Raw genomic sequence first — 22,028 nt, forward strand, 5'->3', positions numbered from 1 at the left:
AATGAGTTTACACCTCAATCCAGAAGATGGCGGTAATGCACTTTGTTTGCAAAAAATAAAAAAACACAGATGAAGAAGAAGATCCTCGTTTTGTTTTGCCCTGGTGAACATCTCTGAGCGTTTCTGCCTGTGGTTTTGTCTTCCCGTGGATTACTCTTGGACTGTTTATTCTCTTCGTGATTCTTTGCTTCCTGCCCTGGACTGTTTCTATTGTGGACTGATTTATGTAAGTTTGCTGCCTGACCTAAACTTATGCCTGTTTACGGATTACGAGTTGCTTTGTGTCTACTGTTGTGTTTGCTGGTTATTGACCCTGATTGTACGACCAAGATTACAATAAAGCTGCAAATGATCCCCAATTTGCTGAAGCCTCGTTACAATTAAGTGAAGTTTTGAGTTTATATTATGGAAGTGCCACAAAATCCGAATAAGGTTATGTATGCGTTTTTCTGCTAACAGTTTGATGTATTTTTTTTAAACTTTTTTTAACGCTTAAAAAAAAGCTCCACGTATAATTTTGGTGGATTAAGTCGTTGTTAAAATATGTTTAGCATTCATTTCGATGTTAATGTATGTTTATAGCCATATCTATGACCTGTGTATTAGATGAATTGCAGTTACTGTTAGGGAGGACGGTAATTAATGTGTCTTTTCTAATGCATCCTTCAGCTGAAAGAGTGAATTTGAAGTGTGTTTATTTCCTCTGTCTATAAACTGCAGATGTGGTTCATTTGTGTTGCTGGGTGAAATCTGCTATTTAAGACTTTTTGGACAAAATTCACTGGTGTCCAATTTGATTTGTAAAATGAAAGTTCAAAGACAAAACATTTAGTCTATTATAAATAACCAGATTCTCTTGTTTAATTCTATAGTTATTTTTTTACACAAAACATTTTCAACGTAAAAGTCATGGCTAATTCTATGAATTTTTCCAATTAGTTCAAATGCTTAATATTGTTAGATGCCAGTCATAAGAGCTGTGAAAAATAAGCAAATAATTTTGTACAGCAGTTGTCATTCACATTTGGACTATTAAAGTAACACCAGGTAACTTTTCAACCTTCATAATATATTTCCAAGTCTCTTGTGATGGTACATCGACTTACAATAGGTTGAATGACACGTCTGCCATAGCCTGACGGGGTCTGTAGCGTTTTTAATTGTACTTTTAAACTTCGGGTTTCGGGTAGTAACCGGCGAACAAAGAGAACTACAAAACTCGACTGCTTTACGGCATATACGTCACTTCCACCACCACCCCCACTTCCTTAAAATCGCAGGGCTGTCAAGTGTCACGCATTGAGCGTGACAGTCACTCATTTCGGTCTTTTGTCACGCTCTCCCGCCACACATTGTATTTCTCACGCTGAAAAACTATTTTTAATATATTTAATATGCCGCAGCGCCCAAAACTCTGGCCGCGCCGCTCTCACTGTGGAACAGGCATGAATTCAAGCGCGTCTCCTCTGGTGTTGTTCGTCTGGTGTTGTTAGCCAATCAGAAAATAGCACTATTGTATCTGGGTAACATTTAACGCATCAACCAATGACACCCCGTAGTCTGGGGTGTTTTTTTGTCTGCCTGACTATGTCAGGAAAGCTATCTTATCCTCCGTTTATCTTCATGAATCAGGTAATGATTATTTGTCTTGCCTCAAGCTATAATGCAAATCGATTTGTAAAATTTGCAGATTTATTTATGGTAGCTTGATATTATAATATTGACGATATATGGTTATTATCTACCACTCAAACATTGCATTGAAGTATCATATAGCTTCAGTAAAACGGTAACCAATAGACTAGGCTACTGTAATTACACTTGCTTGTAAACGTGATCATCGCGATCATTTGTCGTTAGAAAAAAAATAAAACCCATGAAATTATGTTCATATGACATGCTGAAATATATGCCACTGTACCTGGGATGAAGACATTTCACACGCGATGCAAGCAGAACACCTGCATTTGACCTCCTCCTACAGTTTTCAGGGCTATCATGGTTGTCAAATGCACGATGACAGAGTTTACGACAGTAGTAGAGGACAATACTGTTTCCAAACTGTAGGGGGACCCCGAGAGCAAAAGTTACCTGGTGTTACTTTAACAAGAGGATGACAAAACTAACTTTTGGTACATCAAAAATATAATATTTGATAAACAGATCTCACTTGTTTTCTGTTATTAAATCAGGGTTCACTTGAAAATTCACATTTATCAACCTGTAACTTATTCTAATAACTTAATATGTTTTAATGTTTTAGACCCGATGGAAGTGAAAGAGCAAAGACAAGAACTGAAGTGAAATTTCAAAGGTGATGATGCTGTAGTTTGTTTTAGCCTGTTGACACTATCGGGTGTCCAGACGTCCCGAAAAATTCGGGAAAGTCCTGAAATCTAAATCCGGCCCTAATAGTCCCGAAATTATACTAAAGCAAAATCTTGAGTAGTTATTGTCTGATAAAACATTAAAAACTGTTCGTGGAGGTTGAGTCCCCGCCGGCTTCTCATTTGCCCAGCATAATTTAACATTTTTTTTTTTTTTTAAAGTTCTACAAGATATTGTAGTTGCGAATATAGATATGCATTGATAAGCTAATTTTCATTAATTTGTTTCGTTGACATGGCTGGTGTACTAGAGTAATATAAACACTATATAGGTGTACTAGAGTCCCTTGAACGAGGTCTGAAAACTTGGTCCATATATCAAAAACGCTTGCATGAATTAATATGAAACTCAATACACCCATAGATCTCATCGGGCCGAACAACTTTCCAAATTTTAACTTCTCCTCCATGGCAATTCATTCAATTGTCACCAAACTCGGTCAGCGTGAAGTCAAGACATTGAGGATGCTAAATTGCGGACGGATTTTTAATATCTCGAACGGTTTGGCCGTGGCAAGGAAATTAATTTATGACTATTAAAGGACACAAAGTTTGTTACAACTTACTTAGTTTTACCTACAGTTACAAAACTTGGCGTGTATATTGTTCTCGTCAAGCCGAACAACTTTCTAAGTTACAGTCATTAGCTCCGACCAACATGAAATCAGATATTTTGGTTTGAATGTGGATTCTGAGCATTTTCTCTCCCTCTGTCTCTCTCTCTCTGACAGAGAGAATGCACCCTGCCACTCTGTGTGTGTGTGTCTGTGTGTGTGTCTGTCTGTGTGGGGAGGGGCTCCTCGAGTGATAGTTTAGTTTAAACACAAAATCATACATAGGACCATACATCCCTCTTGTGTCCAAAATTATATTTGGTATGTGACTGAGGATACCCAGACAATAATTTAGCTCTTGTTGGGGCGCGTGTGCCTGCTCGACATAAAGTGCCTCGGTAAGATGTCTTATGGAGATCGGTAGCTAATCGGCAAGATGTCGGGAAAATGGTGGCATTAGAATGATTGCCGACCATGAGCCAACGTAAACCCGAAATGTTCGCCGACCGTGAGCCAACGTAAACCCGATATAATTATTATGACCTATGCGGCGCGATCCTACTAGAACGGCGAAAAGCATTAAGACGCCTCGCTCCCTTTGACTTAACACTGGAACAGCTGATTTTCAAGCGATGCAGCCGAAAATCAGCTGTTCCAGTAGTCAATGGAGCGAGGCGACCGAATGCTTTCCTCGCTTTCCACAATCCACCGTTATGTCTTATTGATTTGTTCAGGCTAACTGCTGTAAGTCAAGTCTAGGGCTGGGTATCGTAACAAAATTTTCGATACCGGTACCGATACCGATACCTTGACTTCGATACCGGTTCCTGAACGACACTTTTTTCGATACCAATTTTATCAATAAAACATTACCTAAAAAAAAAACTTTTATTTTTTTCAGTTTGACTTTTTTACACTCATATTTTGAGTCTGTAAAAAAGCACCAATGCTAAACTTTTCTATGTTTCCTAATCATTTAACAACATGTATTCTTTACTTCAATGAGCTCATTGTTTCTGCCTTAACTTAATGCATTGTTTAACAATGAAACTGAATGAAAATTAATTGAAATGCATTACACACAGTCACCCCTGATAACAGATCACTCTAAATTGTAATTTAGACACATGCATTTTCTGTAAAGCTCCATTGAAACGATATGTATTGTGAAAAATGCTATACAAATAAATGTGAATTGAATTAAATATAGTCTACTGGGGTGCGGGATATATGCCTCGGGCTCAGCACACGTGAAGCTTGCGCAAAGCACTGGCAAAAGTAGCCTAATGATTATGGATGTGTCGGGAAACGATAGCAAGGAGATATTTTAATTGTTTATTAATGAACAAGTGTTTACTAAACGTGTTGGCTGCAAAGATGATTATTGCGAATTTGCGATGCTGACTCGTCATCCCTCCAGTAGTGAATGCGCGCGCGCCTATATGGATTAGGTAATCAAACTATTTCTTTCTAATTGTTTCGTTTAAAAGTAGACATATTTTGAACATACAGGTCCTTCTCAAAAAATTAGCATATTGTGATAAAGTTCATTATTTTCCATAATGTAATGATAAAAATTAAACTTTCATATATTTTAGATTCATTGCACGCCAACTGAAATATGTCAGGTCTTTTAATGTTTTAATACTGATGATTTTGGCATACAGCTCATGAAAACCCAAAATTCCTGTCTCAAAAAATTAGCATATCATGAAAAGGGTCTCTAAACAAGCTATTAACCTAATCATCTGAATCAACTAATTAACTCTAAACACCTGCAAAAGATTCTTGAGGCTTTTAAAAACTCCCAGCCTGTTTCATTACTCAAAACCGCAATCATGCGTAAGACTGGCGACCTGACTGCTGTCCAGAAGGCCATCATTGACACCCTCAAGCAAGAGGGTAAGACAGAAAGAAATTTCTGAACAAATAGGCTGTTCCCAGAGTGCTGTATCAAGGCACCTCAGTGGGAAGTCTGTGGGAAGGAAAAAGTGTGGCAAAAAAACGCTGCCCAACGAGAAGAGGTGACCGGACCCTGAGGAAGATTGTGGAGAAGGACCGATTCCAGACCTTGGGGGACCTGCGGAAGCAGTGGACTGAGTCTGGAGTAGAAACATCCAGAGCCACCGTGCACAGGCGTGTGCAGGAAATGGGCTACAGGTGCCGCATTCCCCAGGTCAAGCCACTTTTGAACCAGAAACAGCGGCAGAAGCGCCTGACCTGGGCTACAGAGAAGCAGCACTGGACTGTTGCTCAGTTTTGCATGTCATTCGGAAATCAAGGTGCCAGAGTCTGGAGGAAGACTGGGGAGAAGGAAATGCCCAAATGCCTGAAGTCCAGTGTCAAGTACCCACAGTCAGTGATGGTCTGGGGTGCCATGTCAGCTGCTGGTGTTGGTCTACTGTGTTTTATCAAGGGCAGGGTCAATGCAGCTAGCTATCAGGAGATTTTGGAGCACTTCATGCTTCCATCTGCTGAAAAGCTTTATGGAGATGAAGATTTCATTTTTCAGCACGACCTGCCACCTGCTCACAGTGCCAAAACCACTGGTAAATGGTTTACTGACCATGGTATTACTGTGCTCAATTGGCCTGCCAACTCTCCTGACCTGAACCCCATAGAGAATCTGTGGGATATTGTGAAGAGAAAGTTGAGCGACGCAAGACCCAACACTCTGGATGAGCTTAAGGCCGCTATCGAAGCATCCTGGGCCTCCATAACACCTCAGCAGTGCCACAGGCTGATTGCCTCCATGCCACGCCGCATTGAAGCAGTCATTTCTGCAAAAGGATTCCAGACCAAGTATTGACTATTGAGTGCATAACTGAACATAATTATTTGAAGGTTGACTTTTTTTTTTTTGTATTAAAAACACTTCTTTTATTGGTCGGATGAAATATGCTAATTTTTTGAGACAGGAATTTTGGGTTTTCATGAGCTGTATGCCAAAATCATCAGTATTAAAACAATAAAATACCTGAAATATTTCAGTTGGTGTGCAATGAATCTAAAATATATGAAAGTTTAATTTTTATCATCAAATCATGGAAAATAATGAACTTTATCACAATATGCTAATTTTTTGAGAAGGACCTGTATATATAACTATTTCTCATGTCTGTGAGGCAAGTAGCCTATACGCTGAGTTTTGGTTTATATGTGACGTGCTCCAGTTCTTGTAGTCGAAGGCGGATAAACTTTTATACTCTCGAGTGTATTCTGTGCGCTTTTAAGTGTAGATTTACTGTGTTACCGGTCTTGGCAGCAATTATCTTGTCGAAAATATTGCATCGTGTGCTTATGGCATCGAGTCGGGTACAAAGGTACACTTTTGATTATTTCCACATATTTTCTATCTATCTGGGTTGGATGCTTACGCTTACACACACACACACTACAGGCTCACGTGCGACGAGGCACGTCTCTGGGCGTAAACTAGTGTTTTTTCCGCCACAGCCAATCATGCTGCATGTTTATTGTTTCACTGACGTTGACGAGATTAACCACTTAGGTACCGAAACTTGGTACCGAAAAACAAGACATGTTTCGATACTCGGTAGTATCGAGGCAATTCGGTCGGTACCCAGCCCTAGTCAAGTCAAGTCATCCTCATATAGCGCTTTTAACAATGTAGATTGTTTCAAAGCAGCTTTACAGAGATTAACATATAATTTAAGGTAACAGAGATTGGTTTAGTTTTATAGTGGTTCTTGAAAAATGTTTTTTCCAGCTAAAGTTAGTTTTGATTGATTCACTTCCGTCTAAATGATCATTTGTTATTAAATTAGGGGCCGCTAAGACGACACCGTTCTCTCTAAACAGACTTTAAACGTGAACCTGTGATAGACGCTGATGGCGTTCACATGCGCATTAAGAATTGATTCTATAGTTATGTGCGTTTGATTATATGTGCGCAGGTTTGTAATTCTTACAAACCATGCCTAAACAAACGACTTGTCTTGTCTATAAATTTTGATGCAGAATTTTATCTCATCACTTCGGGTAGGTACGCGAACCAAAAAATTCCACAACGATTTATCTGTAGAGTGGTATAGGGATCCTCCATAGGGAGGGGCTAGTTGGCACTTCAGCAATGCATTGTCATGGGGTCCAGGCGAAAGTCCTTCGTCAGATCTGGAAACGGCCTGGATCCGGCAGGCTGTGGGAAAACCTCGGGATAAACAAAGACACTTAAATTAGCGTAGATGCCATTCTTCTTATGATGTAACGAGTACATCAGGATTTAAGGGGCGTTAAGAGCTCGCTCAAGTACTTGGGAGCTAAACCATTTAGTGCTTTGTAAGTATTCAGCAATACTTAAAAATTTATACGATGTTTAATAGGGAGCCAATGCAGTGTTGACAGAACCGGGCTAATATGGTCGTACTTCCTGGTTCTGGTAAGAACTCTAGCGGCTGCGTTTTGAACTAGCTGCAGTTTGTTTATTAAGCGTGCAGGGCAACCACCCAGTAGAGCATTACAATAATCTAGCCTTGATTAGGGATGCAACGATTAAAGATTTTGTAAGTACGATTATTGTCTGAGAAATAATCACGATTTAACGATTATCACGATTATTATGCATCAATTAATTTCACAACACTATATGTATAATATCACATGAACACTCAACACTAGATTTTCATGTGTTATTTGCCACAACACAGTACAAAATTATAAAATGACAAACGATAATCAATCTCTTCCTTTGGAATTAAAGAGAAGTGCTTTGTAAACATCCAGCATTTTTCTTTTAAAATAACAAATTAAGTCAATGGCTGCAGGGCTCTTTGATTGAAATAGATCACAAAATGATTAAGTGTTTAGTTTGTTCTAAATTTATTTTCAACCTGAGGTAGAAAACTTGATAACATGAAAACAATATCTTGTTGGTATTTGACTTAAAAACAAATAAAGGGATAATAAATCCCAATGAAAATAAGAATACCAAAGTATTTGGCTCTATTGAATTAAATGTAAGCTAAATATTAACTATGTATTTCTTTTAAAAGAAAACAAATATAGTCCACATGTTATCCACTCCAATATTATTGTACTTATTTTAATACTCTTTTTTTAAATTATTAATCCAAATTTTACATGTGCCTTTAGAAAATCATCTATTATAATCTCATTATTTTGGTTTGTTTGTTTGAAGTTTAAGTAAAAATTATAGAAAGAAACTGAGAACATCTCTCATGTAGTGTTATTAATAACTGAAATGCAGTTAATTGGTAGTCCTAGAAGTCTACACGGCCCTGATCTTATGTTAGTGTTTTACACCGGGCATATTAAAACTACAAAGCCTAACATTTACAGGAGAAAGCAATAGGATATTAAGTTAAATGTTCACTGACTGAAACTCTTGAGAGCACGTCACATTCTGTTTTCCACAGACTTGGGTAACCAAAACATTCCGCTGTTTTTTGGTTGTTGTTTTTTTTACGTTGCACTGAAAGCTGAAAGTTGCACGCCACGTTCTCCTTTTTCCAAAGCGCTAGGGCGGTTGCGCTCCGGAGGCGTCTGTCGTTGCTGTGTTGGTTCTTGTCACTTGACCTAAGGTGCGCTTGCGGCATTTTGAAAAGTAGAGATGTTTTTATCTCGATGCGGCGCGCACGCGCTTGGAAAAAACGAGCGCGTCGCTTCCCTTATGAGCGCGCATGCCGCACGCTTACATTTGAAATAACGAACTTGAGCGCGCAAAAGACGCGATCTGTGAACAGGCCCTTAAGGCGTTTTTTCGGTGGAAATAGAGCGTCGCTGCTAGTCCCCCTGCCATAGTGGTTGACGAGCACGGCATTAAGCTGGTGCACCGCTGGTGTAACCTTGTTTTCGTTTGGTGCAAAAGTTCCGTTCCGTGCAGAACACTCGGTGTAGCATAGTCTTTAAGATTAATTAACCGTGACGTTTTAAAGCGCGGTTAATTGTGAAATCCGGTAATCGCTGCATCCCTAGCCTTGATGTCATGAACGCATGAACTAGTTGTTCCGCGTTTGTCAATGAGAGCATATGACGTAATTTAGATATATTTTTAAGATGGAAAAATGCGGTTTTACAGATACTAGACACGTGACTTTCAAATGAAAGATTGGTATCAAAGAGCACACCCAGGTTCCTAACTGACGACGTAGACATAACAGAGCTGCCATCAAGTGTTAGACGGTATTCTAGGTTATTATGTGTGGAAGTTTTTTGTCCAATAATTAGAATCTCGGTTTTTTCAGAATTTAGTAGTAGGAATCTAGTCATCCAATTTTTTATATCAACTATGCATTCCGATAATTTTGTGAATTGGTGAGTTTCGTTAGGTTTGGAAGAAATATAGAGCTGAGTATTATCAGCATAACAGTGAAAGCTAATTCCATGTTTCCTAATGATATCTCCTAAAGGTAGCATGTACAGAGTGAACAGCAGCGGTCCGATAACTGAGCCTTGTGGTACGCCATACTGAACTTGTGATCGATAAGACATCTCTTCATTTACTGCTACAAACTGATAGCGGTCAGTTAAATATGATTTAAACCATGCTAGTGCAATTCCACTAATGCCAACATAGTTTTCCAGTCTATTTAAGAGAATGTTGTGGTCAATGGTGTCGAATGCAGCACTAAGATTGAGTAGCACTAATAGAGAGATACAACCACGATCGGATGATAAGAGCAAATCATTTGTGACTCTAATGAGAGATGTCTCAGTGCTATTGTGCGGTCTAAATCCTGACTGGAAATCTTCCCAGATATCATTTCCTTCAAGAAAGGAACACAGTTGTGAGGATACTGCTTTTTCTAATATCTTTGATAGAAAAGGTAGATTTGAGATCGGCCTGTAATTGACTAATTCTGTAGGATCAAGTTGTGTTTTTTTAACAAGTGGTTTAATCATAGCCAGCTTAAAGGTTTTTGGTACATATCCTAGAGACAAAGACGAATTAATGATGTTAAGAAGAGGATCTATGACTTCTGGAAGCATCTCTTTCAATAGTTTAGTCGGTATAGGGTCTAACATACATGTTGTCGATTTAGATGAATTAATGAGTTTGCAAAATTCTTCCTCTCCTATGGCAATGAATGAATCAAATTTTACCTCAGGGAGACTATAATGCACTCCCTGATGCGATGCTGTAGTAGACGGTTGCATAGTTATAATTTTGTCCCTAATATTATCAATCTTATAAGTGAAGAAGTTCATAAAGTCATTACTGCTGTGTTTCTTGGAAACTTCTGGGCTTGAAGCTTTCTTTTTCGTTAGTGTAGCCACTTTTTCAAATAAATACCTAGGATTATGTTTATTTTCTTCTAATAGGGTTGAAAAATAAGCAGATCTAGCAGCTTTTAAAGCCTCTCTGTAAGCAATCCAGCTCTCCTTCCATGAAATCCGAAATACCTCTAGTTTTGTTTTCTTCCAGTTGCGCTCCATTTTTCTGGCTGCTCTCTTAAGGGCCCGGGTGTGCTCGTTGTACCATGGCGTTGGACTATTTTCTTTAATCTTCTTTAAGCGCAACTGAGCAACTGTGTCTAAAGTGCTGGAAAGGAGAGAGTTAAAAGTTTCTGTTGCAATATCAAAGTTCTTCTAAGCTATCTGGGATGCTGAGATGATGAAACTGATTAGGAAGATTATTGATAAAGCAATCTTAAGTGGCAGAAGTGATAGGTCTAACATACTTGTAACACGGAGTTGGCTTTGCAGCCTTGGCTAAATGTAATTGACATGAGACTAGATAATGATCTGAGATGTCGTCGCTCTGCTGCAGAATTTCAACAGCATCAACATTGATTCCATGTGATAATATTAGATCTAGAGTATGATTACGACAATGAGTAGGTCCTGACACGTGTTGTCTAACTCCAATAGAGTTAAGAATGTCTTAAAATGCCAATCCCAATGCATCTTTTCCATTATCTACATGTATATTAAAATCACCAACAATTAGGACTTTATCTGCAGTCAATACTAATTCTGATAGAAAGTCAGCAAATTCTTTGATAAAGTCTGTATGGTGCCCTGGTGGCCTGTATACAGTTGCCAGCAGAATTTTCAAACGTGATTTATGGTTTACACTATATATATATATATATATATATATATATACATATATATATATATATATATATATATATATATATATATATATATATATATATATATACATTAAGCACCAACACTTCAAAAGAAGTATATTTAAAACTAGATTTCTTAGTGGTTTTTAAAATATTACTATAAATTACAGCAACACCTCCCCCTTTGCCTTTCAGGAGAGTTTCATGTTTATAACAGTAATCTTGGGGGGTGGACTCATTTAAAGTAGTGTATCGTTTTGTTTTAGCCAGGGTTTATCTGACCTTGGTGACGCGAGGCCGCTAGCAGACGGTCAGTTTAGCCAGTTTGTCTGTTTCCTGACCTGAGCCCCAGATTGTCATGTTTTATCTCTAAGACTATGAGCCAAATTACTAGAGAGAACAGCAACACCATCCCAGGAGGGATGAATTTAATCTCTTTTCAACCGGTCAGGTTTGCCCCAAAAACTTTTCCAATTGTCTATGAATTCTATATTATTTTGATATTTCAGATAATCGTTCTTAATCTGTAACACAACACTGCTGGGTTGGGAACGCGGACGTGAAAGACGCGGGAGCATGCATTTACAGAGCATATAAAAGAGCTTTTCACGTTAACAACACGGACGACCCCAGTGATAGAAGCCGCCATTTTCTCGGCGTCTTCAGGTGGAAGCGAGTGGGTTTATGGTAAGTAAAGATAATAAATTAAAGGGGCATTCGGCAACTATTTCAACTTAATAAAACCGTTTAGAAATCATTTGGATGGTTTAATAACCTGTTCTGGTGAGAATGGTGACTTTCCCCGCTCCCCCCAGCGTTCCCAGGCGGAAAATCAACCTTGCAACATGAGGATTAACGTCCCGGTAAGTTGGAAATAGGAAGTCTCGTGAGAAGTGAGAACGAGCGCGAAACACAAACTGCTTTACGGCAATTCGACATAAACACACACGCCGCCCTCAATGTGTACTATTACCCACCTCGGTAGACATAGCTACACACGATAAAGTTGGCCGGCTCCGATAATAACAAATGCACATGAGCAGGGGTAGAAAGCGGGAGGAGTTTTATTGAACTGAAGAGACACTTTTAATATAGTTGGTTTCTTATGTCATGTTTACAATTTTTTTTTTTTTAAGTATGTTGATAGAGGGATATCAACATATTTACATTTAATTATTTTTATTAACCCGATTTAGTTTCCCTTAACGAAATTAAATGGCAATATGTAAAGAAAGGTTGAATTATTTTGATGCTGTTGAAGTGATAATTGTTAAAGTTAATGTTTTGCATGTAATATTTCCGACTTGCAATGCGTATGTTCATTTTGCCTGCGCCGGGAGTAATTGACACAGGCGACTTCTGCCCGAGGATTTTCTCAGCTTCTTCAGACAAGAGGAAAAGACGGTTTATGGTAAGGAAAGGTTCAAATTCCTTGTTGTTATCAAATGTTTTTTAATTAAGGGTAAAACCATGTTTGTATTTTTGTACAAAGCCAGAGACCTAGGATTGCTTAATTATTCTTTTTTTTTTGTTTTGTTTATTTTTAGAAAATTTTTCTGTTGTCTCCTGCCTGTTTACTTTATATAATATATGTGTGGGTACTGTGTATAATTATTTTGTATACATACACATGAATGTATATATTTAAGAAATATTTGCATGTATACACTGAATATATATTTATACATCATTTATACTATATATATATTTTATATATAAATTACACATTCTTAAATATATACATGCATATGTGTATATTTATATATATACTGTATATAAAATAATTATGCACAGTACACACACATGTATTATGTAAACACAACATTTTATTTTGGATATGATTGATCACGATTAATCGTTGCCCAGCACTAATTTCTATGCAACAGTATGCCTTCTTTTTCACATTATATTTAAATCATTTATGTCCGTCTTATTCATTGCAGAACTCAAACCAACTTTGGAAAGGAGTCGTCTTTCTTGGTCTTCCATTTCTTAAAGGAACAGTTCACAAAAAAATAATTTACTCGCCCTCATGTTGTTCCAAACTCACAAGACTTTTGTCCATGGTCGGAACACAAATGAAGATATTTTTAATATTATCATAATTTTTTGTTGATCCATTTACAGTCTAGATAATCAAAATTTTCAAGCTTCAAAAATATATGAACCATCACTGAACTTGCTTAAGCTGGACTACGACACTATTTTCTTCTACATCTGCTGTACAGCCGAAACAAACTTTGTTGCATTATTTTCCTGTTATCATTGTAAAGCAGCTTTGAAATAATCTGTATTGTAAAAAGCGCTATATAAATAAAGATGACTTGACTAGAAGTAATCCAAACCAATATTTACACATGAATACAACCCTAAATTATATCGGTTCATATCATAGTCAAGTCATCTTTATTTATGAAGAGCTTTTTACAATACTGATAGTTTTACAGCTGCTTTACAGTGATAACATGAAATTAATGCTACAAAGGTTATGGATTTATAGTAATAGTTTAAAGTTAAATTTGGTTTACTTGTTACCTTTGTGTGCTTGAATGAGTTGGTACAGTATTTAATACAATTACCTAGTTAATACCAATACATAATTCTATAGTGTTGTGTTTTTTTTGGTGACAGATGATATAGGCAAGTTTATTTATAGCACATTTCATACACAATGGTAATTCAAAGTGCTTTACATAGAAAAGGAATTATAGTAATGATAAAATAATCACAACATATGCATAAGTAATACACCAGCCTGCAGGACGGCTGTCCCAAACTCATGTCTGAGTGTGTGTGTAAACTCACTTCCCAATTCTCTCAACTCTTCCAACCAGACAGTCCTAACCAAAGATAAACAAAATCGTACCAAAAGTAAAAACAAGGATAATTAAACCAGTTATAAAAAGAATAAAATATGATACATAATAGTTGGATGTTCAGTGTCACAGTGGTCATTCAGTAAATGCACAGCTAAACAGATGTGTTTTGAATCTGGATTTGAATCCAATATGCAAAAAAAAGAAAGAAAAAAAAGCCTAATTTGGTCTTAAATTCAGGTTATATTGATCAATGTTAACTGAACTGTTAACATAAATTTAATTGAACTATAAATCGTTTGGCTGTTGATGTGCAATATTTATTGATATTCTTCTCACGCACTTTGTTACTTTTGACTGTGTTAACAGGTTTTAATAAATTTGTACCTTTTGATAGTCATTCTGTGTGTGTAAAAGTGATTTTATAATGTTCAAGACATCCATGATGTCATACAAGTCACGGTCCGGATCAAAGAGATGAAATTTGGTCCGACGAAAAGAGGTAGTCTCGGCCCGGATCAAACTGAACAAAGGTTTGGTTCGTTTCTAGTGTGAAAGCATTTCTGTATGGTCTGGACTTTCAGACCTTTTACAGGAAGTCCCGGTGGTTCCCGAATAGCCGAACAAATAGAAGTTGGAAGGAAAAATGAGCCTGACATGGGGAGAGGAGGAGACAAGGTTTTTAATTGAAGTATGGTCTGATGACATCATAAGAAGTCAACTGGAAAAAAACGCAAAAAAATGCAGACACTTCCAAATATGTTCGGAGAGGATGAGAGAGAGAGACGCACGTCCATTTACAAACCAATCAATGTCAAGATGATTATCAGTAATGAAGTAAATATAATTCGTTACTGTACTTAATTAGCTTTTTTTGCATATCTGTACTTTACTGAAGTATTTAAATTTGGGGAGCCTTTTACTTTAACTCCACTACATTTCAAAGTCAATTATCTTACTTTTTACTCTACTACATTTTCAAAATCAGTCGTTCCTTTATATTTATGAGTGGATAAAAACGTAACTTGTCAAACGAGCCACCAATCACAGTACAGCGCGCACGCTTTCTTTTGAACTTGAATCTACCAAGTGCGAACCAGAGCCATTATGATAGTTGCGAACATAGACGGTTGCGACAAAGTACCTGTGCCCGAAACCGCTCACTTGTTCACACATTCACTAATCCCTATATAGTGTATGGCATTTGAGTGCACTATATCAGCAAGGAGTGAACAAAATTAAGTGAGTGAATTCAGACACTAATGTTTACACTGTGCATAGGAGAACTGGAGCTGTTGCAGAAAATGCTTCGTCACACGTACTGATAAAACTCCTTTTATCTTACGTTACATACTTTATAAAATAATATTAACAACAATAACAATCATAGTGATCTTGCCGCCACGCGGGATGTGATTCGTTTTCAATAGTTCCAAACAAATCGCGTTGCCAATGATTTTATATATATATATATATATATATATATATATATATATATACTAATACTGTGTTTGACCCCCTTTCGCCTTTAGAACTGCCTTAATTCTACGTGGCATTGAAAGCATTCTTTAGAAATGTTGGGCCATATTGATAGGATAGCATCTTGCAGTTGATGGAGATTTGTGGGATGCACATCCAGGGCACGAAGCTCCCGTTCCACCACATCCCAAAGATGCTCTATTGAGTTGAGATCTGGTGACTGTGGGGGCCATTTTAGTACAGTGAACTCATTGTCATGTTCAAGAAACCAATTTGAAATGATTCAAGCTTTGTGACATGGTGCATTATCCTGCTGGAAGTAGCCATCAGAGGATGGGTACATGGTGGCCATAAAGGGATGGACATGGTCAGAAACAATGCTCCGGTAGGCCGTGGCATTTAAACGATGCCCAATTGGCATTAAGGGGCCTAAAGTGTGCCAAGAAAACATCCCCCGCACCATTACACCACCACCACCACCAGTCTGCAAGGTGGTAACAAGGCATGATGGATCCATGTTCTCATTCTGTTTAAGCCATATTCTGACTCTACCATCTGAATGTCTCAACAGAAATCGAGACTCATCAGACCAGGCAACATTTTTCCAGTCTTCAACTGTCCAATTTTGGTGAGCTCTTGCATATTGTAGCCTCTTTTTCCTATTTGCAGTGGAGATTAGTGGCACCCGGTGGGGTCTTCTGCTGTTGTAGCCCATCCGCCTCAAGGTTGTGCGTTTTGTGGCTTCACAAATACTTTGCTGCATACCTCGGTTGTACCTCTTCTATCAGCTTTAATCAGTTGGCCCATTCTCCTCTGTCCTCTAGCATCAACAAGGCATTTTCGGCCACAGGACTGCCGCATACTGGATGTTTTTTTCCTTTTCACACCATTCTTTGTAAACCCTAGAAATGGTTGTGCGTGAAAATCCCAGTAACTGAGCAGATTGTGAAATACTCAGACCGGCCCGTCTGGCACCAACAACCATGCCACGCTCAAAATTGCTTAAATCACCTTCCTTTCCCATTCTTACATTCAGTTTGGAGTTCAGGAGATTGTCTTGACCAGGACCACACCCCTACATACATTGAAGCAATTGCCATGTGATTGGTTGATTAGATAATTGCATTAATGAGAAATTGAACGGGTGTTCCTAATAATCCTTTAGGTGAGTGTGTGTGTATATATATATATATATATATATATATATATATATATATATATATATATATATATATATATATATATATATATATATATATATATATAATTTTTTTTTTTTTTTTTTTTTTTTTTTTTAATTGAATACATTTTTTGTTTAATTTTGGAGGGAGGGGGACTGTTCCCATAAGGTATAATACATTTACAGTATTGTGTGTATATATATATTGTATACATATATATATATATATATACTGTATATATTTTTCTCGAGCGTCTATGGTCATAATTATTAACATCCTACAGTTATGATACATTCACATAAAACTGCACAAAGCCATTATATATATATATATATATATATATATACTAATTAATGTCATTTTGTTGATAGATTGGTGTACCAAGAGTGACATTAGTCTTCACGTAGACTGAGTTAAGCAAGAGTCTTGTGACAAATTATAATAGGACATTACAGCCATATAAAAATCAGTAATTGGATACTTAAGTACATTTGAAGGCAAATACTTTTGTACTTTTACTTAAGTGAATGTTTAAAGGCAGCACTTTTACTTTTACTTGAGTAATATTTTACCTTGAGTATCTTTACTTTAACTCAAGTACATCGTATGTGTACTTCGTCCACCACTGGTTAGTAGAATGTCTCAAGTGGACTATCGAAATAAAGTGTTGCCTATAAGATTTCTGGGTTTCACTATAAATCCATTTTGGGTAAATTTTAATCCAGCAATATAGCAATATTTTATATATAACACAAACACAAAGATGAACTTGCTTCTTTCATGATGTTATATTGTAAACAAACAAAAATATAGCCTTACTCTGTACAGCAAATATGTTCACATTATTTTTCACATTACATCATTCTAACAACTTAATGTTTTTATATGTTTCAGACCAGATGAAATAGAAAGAGCAAAGCCAAGAACTGAAGTGAAATTTCAAAGGTGATGATGCTGTGGTTTGTTTCAGTCTGTTGACACCAATAAAATGTGCTTAATGTGCCAATTTACTGAAGATCTCAGACATCACCATAATGAATGAGCTGAAAACAGGGAACTTTTGGAGACAAAGAGGTTTTTCAGCAGCTCAGTTAAACATGATGGCTCTCTGCTTTTTAAATGCAGATTGGATAAAAACACAGCGATCACAGTTCACACCTGCAGTGAAGCCCCTCCCACAACAATTCACCAATAAATACTGGGAATATTCCCATCATCCTACAAGAGAAGGACAAACTCCAAGAGTAGAAGCTGAAATCTGTGTGACCGTTAAAGATGGAGTTTATTAAAGAGGAGATTGAAGACATGAGTTATCCAGAACCATCCGGAATAAAACATGAAGATACTGAGGAACAAACAGGTTGGTGTCCATTTTTGATTCTTCATTGTTGACTGCTATGGTAGATGTGAATTAATAAGCAGTTTATCGATAATATATGATGGAGAAATACATCTAAATGATCATAACCTTGTATATAGCAGTTGTCAAACATATTTGAACTATATTAACAAGTGAATGACGGAACAAAAAGTGAAAGATCTGATCTCTGTTGCTATTATTAAATAAGGGTTCTCTTGAACTGATTCAAACAAAAAGTGAAATCTGATCAGATCTGATCTCTGTTGCTATTAAATACGTGTTCACTTGAACTGATTCTAACTGTATTTCTGTGTATTTTAGACCAGGTGAGCGTAAAAGAGCAAAGACAAGAAACAATTGAAGTGGAGGAGGAACATCGTAACTTTACAATCAAGAGAACAAAATCCCAAAAGACGCACACCTGCACTCAGTGTGGAAAGAGTTTCTCACACAAAGTAAACCTTGACACACACATGAGAATTCACACTGGAAAGAAACCGTATACATGCACTCAGTGTGGAAAGAGTTTCACACAGAAAGTAAACCTTGACACACACATGAGAATTCACACTGGAAAGAAACCGTATACATGCACTAAGTGTGGAAAGAGTTTCACACAGAAAGGAAACCTTAACATACACATGAGAATTCACACTGGAGAGAAACCGTATACATGCACTCAGTGTGGAAAGAGTTTTTCTGATGGATCAGCTCTCCATAAACATCTGCTCATTCACTCTGGAGAAAAAGTATTTAAATGTGATCAGTGTGGTGAAGGTTTTAATTTGTCATCACAACTAAAACAACACTTGAAAGTTCATTCAGATGAGAAGCCTTATGTCTGTTCTCTCTGTGGAAAGAGTTTTTTATGGCTGGACAGTTTTAAACTGCACCAGAAAACACACAATGAAATGAGAGCTCATGTGTGCTTTGACTGTGGGAAGAGCTTTACTGCACCTGATCATCTGAAACGGCACCAAAGAATTCATACTGGAGAAAAACCTTTCAAGTGCTCATATTGTGCCATGAGTTTCACTCAGTCTGGATCCCTGAAATCACACGAGCGAGTTCATACTGGAGAGAAGCCGTACGATTGCACTCAGTGTGGAAAGAGTTTCAGACAGAAAGGAAACCTTAACATACACATGAGAATTCACACTGGAGAGAAACCGTATACATGCACTCAGTGTGGAAAGAGTTTTTCTCATTCATCAGGTCTCAGTTATCATCTGCACATTCACTCTGGAGAAAAAAACATTTAACTGTGATCAGTGTGACAAAAGTTAAAGCACTTTTTCTTGCGTACCGCTACTTCTCGCATGTAGCCGGTACAGAAAAAGCGTCAGTGTCAAGCCCGTTTCACATATACTCCGTTTGCAGTGCGTATGTGGTGCATATTTTTTCCGCACCCGCATTAACAGGTTAGAGCGTTCACACTGCACGCGGATGTGCTCCGGCGATCCGTTCCAGGAGCGGTGTATAGCCTATACAGCAGCGCAGAGATTGTTTCCACACCGAGTCTATTTCTGCTGTGCTGCACGTGCTGAATTAAAGTTACAGCGCATGGTTCGTGGTCAAAATGAACAGACTGACATGAAAATATAATAATCTTACCATAAATGCATTTAATTAATAAAATGTACAGTATCTTACCATAAATGTATTTTTTGACTTGCAGACTTGGAGGAGTTCTGTTTTCTCACACACACACACACACACACACACACACACACACACACACACACACACACACACACACACACACACACACACACACACACACACACACACACACACACACACACACACACACACACACACACACACACACACACAAATTATATGATATGAATTATTGAATTTTTAATAATGAAATTAAAATGCAAGCAGGGTTAATGCAATGCATATTTTTTCATGTGGTGCAATTCATCAAGTTTTTCTTTTTTCAAAAACATTTGTCATTATTTTACTTGCATATTAGAGAACAAGAAAGAAAATGATTGCAAATTATTTTGATTGAATGCTTACTCTGTCACGGATACACCAGCATCAGCGCCAGACCTCTACACTCCGCCCACTCGTTCTGCATCACCGGAGTATTAATCATCTGCTCCTGTCATCATCACCTGCCAGCAATCTGCACTCACTTCACTCACACCTTAAAAACCTCACCAGTTCCCTCACACAGTTGTCTGGTCTCGTCGACTCACCATCTCCTTCCTGACTCTCTCCACCAAGACTTCTCTACTTACCTGTTGCGAATACTTTCCTGCTTCCAGAATTCCCGTTCAGAGATCCCAGTCTTCCAGTCTGCCTGCCGTCTTCAGCGTTTCCTTCCTCACCATTCTACATCAGATAAGAGATTCAACAATTACCAATTCAGTCATTCACTCAATCTCCATATTAACTCAGAAACCACCTTTCTGCCGTGACTGTTCCTGAGTGCTTTCAATAAAGACCACTACACTTTACCTGTTTGTGTCCTTCTGATTCATGACATACTGAAAGAAATACCTAAATTTAAAGAGACTGAAAGAGAAATTATTTCTTAATATATGAAACAATTCCCTGATATTTTTTTTTACTTTTGTTTTAGTTACACAAAGCCTGTTATTACATAAACAGACGTATATACAATAACACATCTGTACAATAACAACAAATACAATTACAATTTTACTGACTGTGATTTTGTGAGTAAAAGGTTTCTACAGATCTAATAATTTAAATAAACGGATTCAGATAAAGCAAGTGTATAGTGAAATAAACTTTAGTTAAAGTACTTATAACTTTAGAATAGTTTTGTGGAAGTTGTTTTTGAGTTGTTACTTTCTGACTTGTCATTCTGACTTGTCATTTGTCAGTGTAAAGCAGTTCTTTGTCTCTAGTAAAACAGAAATATCACCCTGTAGTCCAAGACTGGTTGCTCACTGAAGCTAAGCAGGTTTGAGCCTGGATGGGAGACTCCTGGGAAAACCAGTTGGGTCATAACACCCCAGTATAGTGATGGGGACACTATACTGTATCAAGCACTGTCCTTCGGATGAGGTGTTAAACCGAGGTCTTGACTCTTTGTGGTCATTAAAAATCCCATGGCTCTTCTCGTAAAGAGTAGGGGTGTAACCTGTAGGAGTTTAACCATTCCACCCATTGGCCCTTGCTAATCAATCATGGCCTCCTAAAAATCCCCATCCTTTAAACTGGCTCTGTCACTCAATCTCCTCTCCACCTATAGCTGGTGTGTAAAATTAAACTTTGCTTTTAAATTAATATAAATATTATACATGCATTCATATGTATCACTTTTAAACATGTTCCCTTTCAGTGGGTCACTCTTGACGTCATGTCGTTCATAGACATTTGGAAACGTATTTTTGGGGCAGACCTAACCTGTTGAGAAGAGATATTCCTCCCTCATGGGATGGTGCCGCTCTTCTCTCTAGTAATATGGCACATAGTCTTAGAGTTGAAACTTGACTAACTGGGGCCCAGATCAGGAAGCAGACAGATTGGCTAAACGTCACAGAAGTCAGATCTCAGCAAGCAATTTTGAGTTTAAAAGACGTCTAATATCCCAGATGTCTAGGCCAAAACAAGGTGAAATTTGGGCTGTCAGTGAAAAATGAATAGACATCTGATCATAGCCCAGGAATAGACTATAGTCATCAACTTATAGAACATGCCAAAGAAATGAAACCAAACACCTTCTAATCACTGTTAACTTTTCTTACATGATGGAATATCATACACCTTGCAAGATATTTTGGCAAAAACGACATGTAAGTGGCTCCCAAATTCATTTAAGGGTAAACATTTTATTGACGTTGAACAAATAAAAAACTTATTGTAAATTATATGATTAGAGATCATAATCTATGTGCTGTGTTTGACAGAAACTTGACTAAAACTAAACAATTACATTACTTTAAATGAGTCCGACCCCCAAGGTTACTGTTATAAACATGAGCCTCATCTGAAAGGCAAAGGGGAGGTGTTGCTGTAATTCATAGTAATAGCTTCAGTATTACTGAGAAGTCAATTCTTTTGAAGTCTTGGTGCTTAATGTAACACTATCTAGCGTAAAGGCCACCCATCGGCCAAATGACGGAATCCAACGGTGTGGGATAAAGTATAATTTGTGTATGTCTTGTTACGTGGTTTATAGTTACACCGTAACCTTTATAGAAGGCTCTA

General features: G+C 37.5%; 1 protein-coding gene and 1 long non-coding RNA gene across 2 annotated transcripts in view; both read left to right on the forward strand.

The window, feature by feature from the left end:
* LOC143715731 (uncharacterized) overlaps nucleotides 1–22,028 on the forward strand; it is a 436,623-nt gene that overhangs the window by 193,047 nt on the left and 221,548 nt on the right. Inside the window, exon 2 of the long non-coding RNA XR_013195879.1 lies at nucleotides 2,264–2,314. This is a non-coding gene — a long non-coding RNA (uncharacterized LOC143715731). The remainder of the gene's footprint in view (nucleotides 1–2,263; nucleotides 2,315–22,028) is intronic.
* LOC143715433 (uncharacterized) lies at nucleotides 61–20,305 on the forward strand. The gene is made up of 4 exons (XM_077207222.1): nucleotides 61–226; nucleotides 17,369–17,419; nucleotides 17,600–17,834; nucleotides 18,156–20,305. The coding sequence occupies exons 3-4, from the start codon at nucleotides 17,750–17,752 to the stop codon at nucleotides 19,094–19,096; spliced, it is 1,026 nt and encodes a 341-aa protein (XP_077063337.1). The 5' UTR covers nucleotides 61–226; nucleotides 17,369–17,419; nucleotides 17,600–17,749; the 3' UTR covers nucleotides 19,097–20,305.

The sequence above is a fragment of the Siphateles boraxobius genome, unplaced genomic scaffold, assembly GCF_051911475.1.
Source record: "Siphateles boraxobius isolate OS27281-9 unplaced genomic scaffold, OSU_SipBor_1 6, whole genome shotgun sequence".
NCBI classification, from domain to species: domain Eukaryota; kingdom Metazoa; phylum Chordata; class Actinopteri; order Cypriniformes; family Leuciscidae; genus Siphateles; species Siphateles boraxobius.

Coding starts and splice junctions, on each gene's coding strand:
- LOC143715433 (XM_077207222.1), top strand. CDS start 17,750: ATGGAGTTTATTAAAGAGGAGATTGAAGACATGAGTTATCCAGAACCA. Junction 17,835..18,155: donor AGATACTGAGGAACAAACAG/GTTGGTGTCCAT, acceptor TGTGTATTTTAG/ACCAGGTGAGCGTAAAAGAG.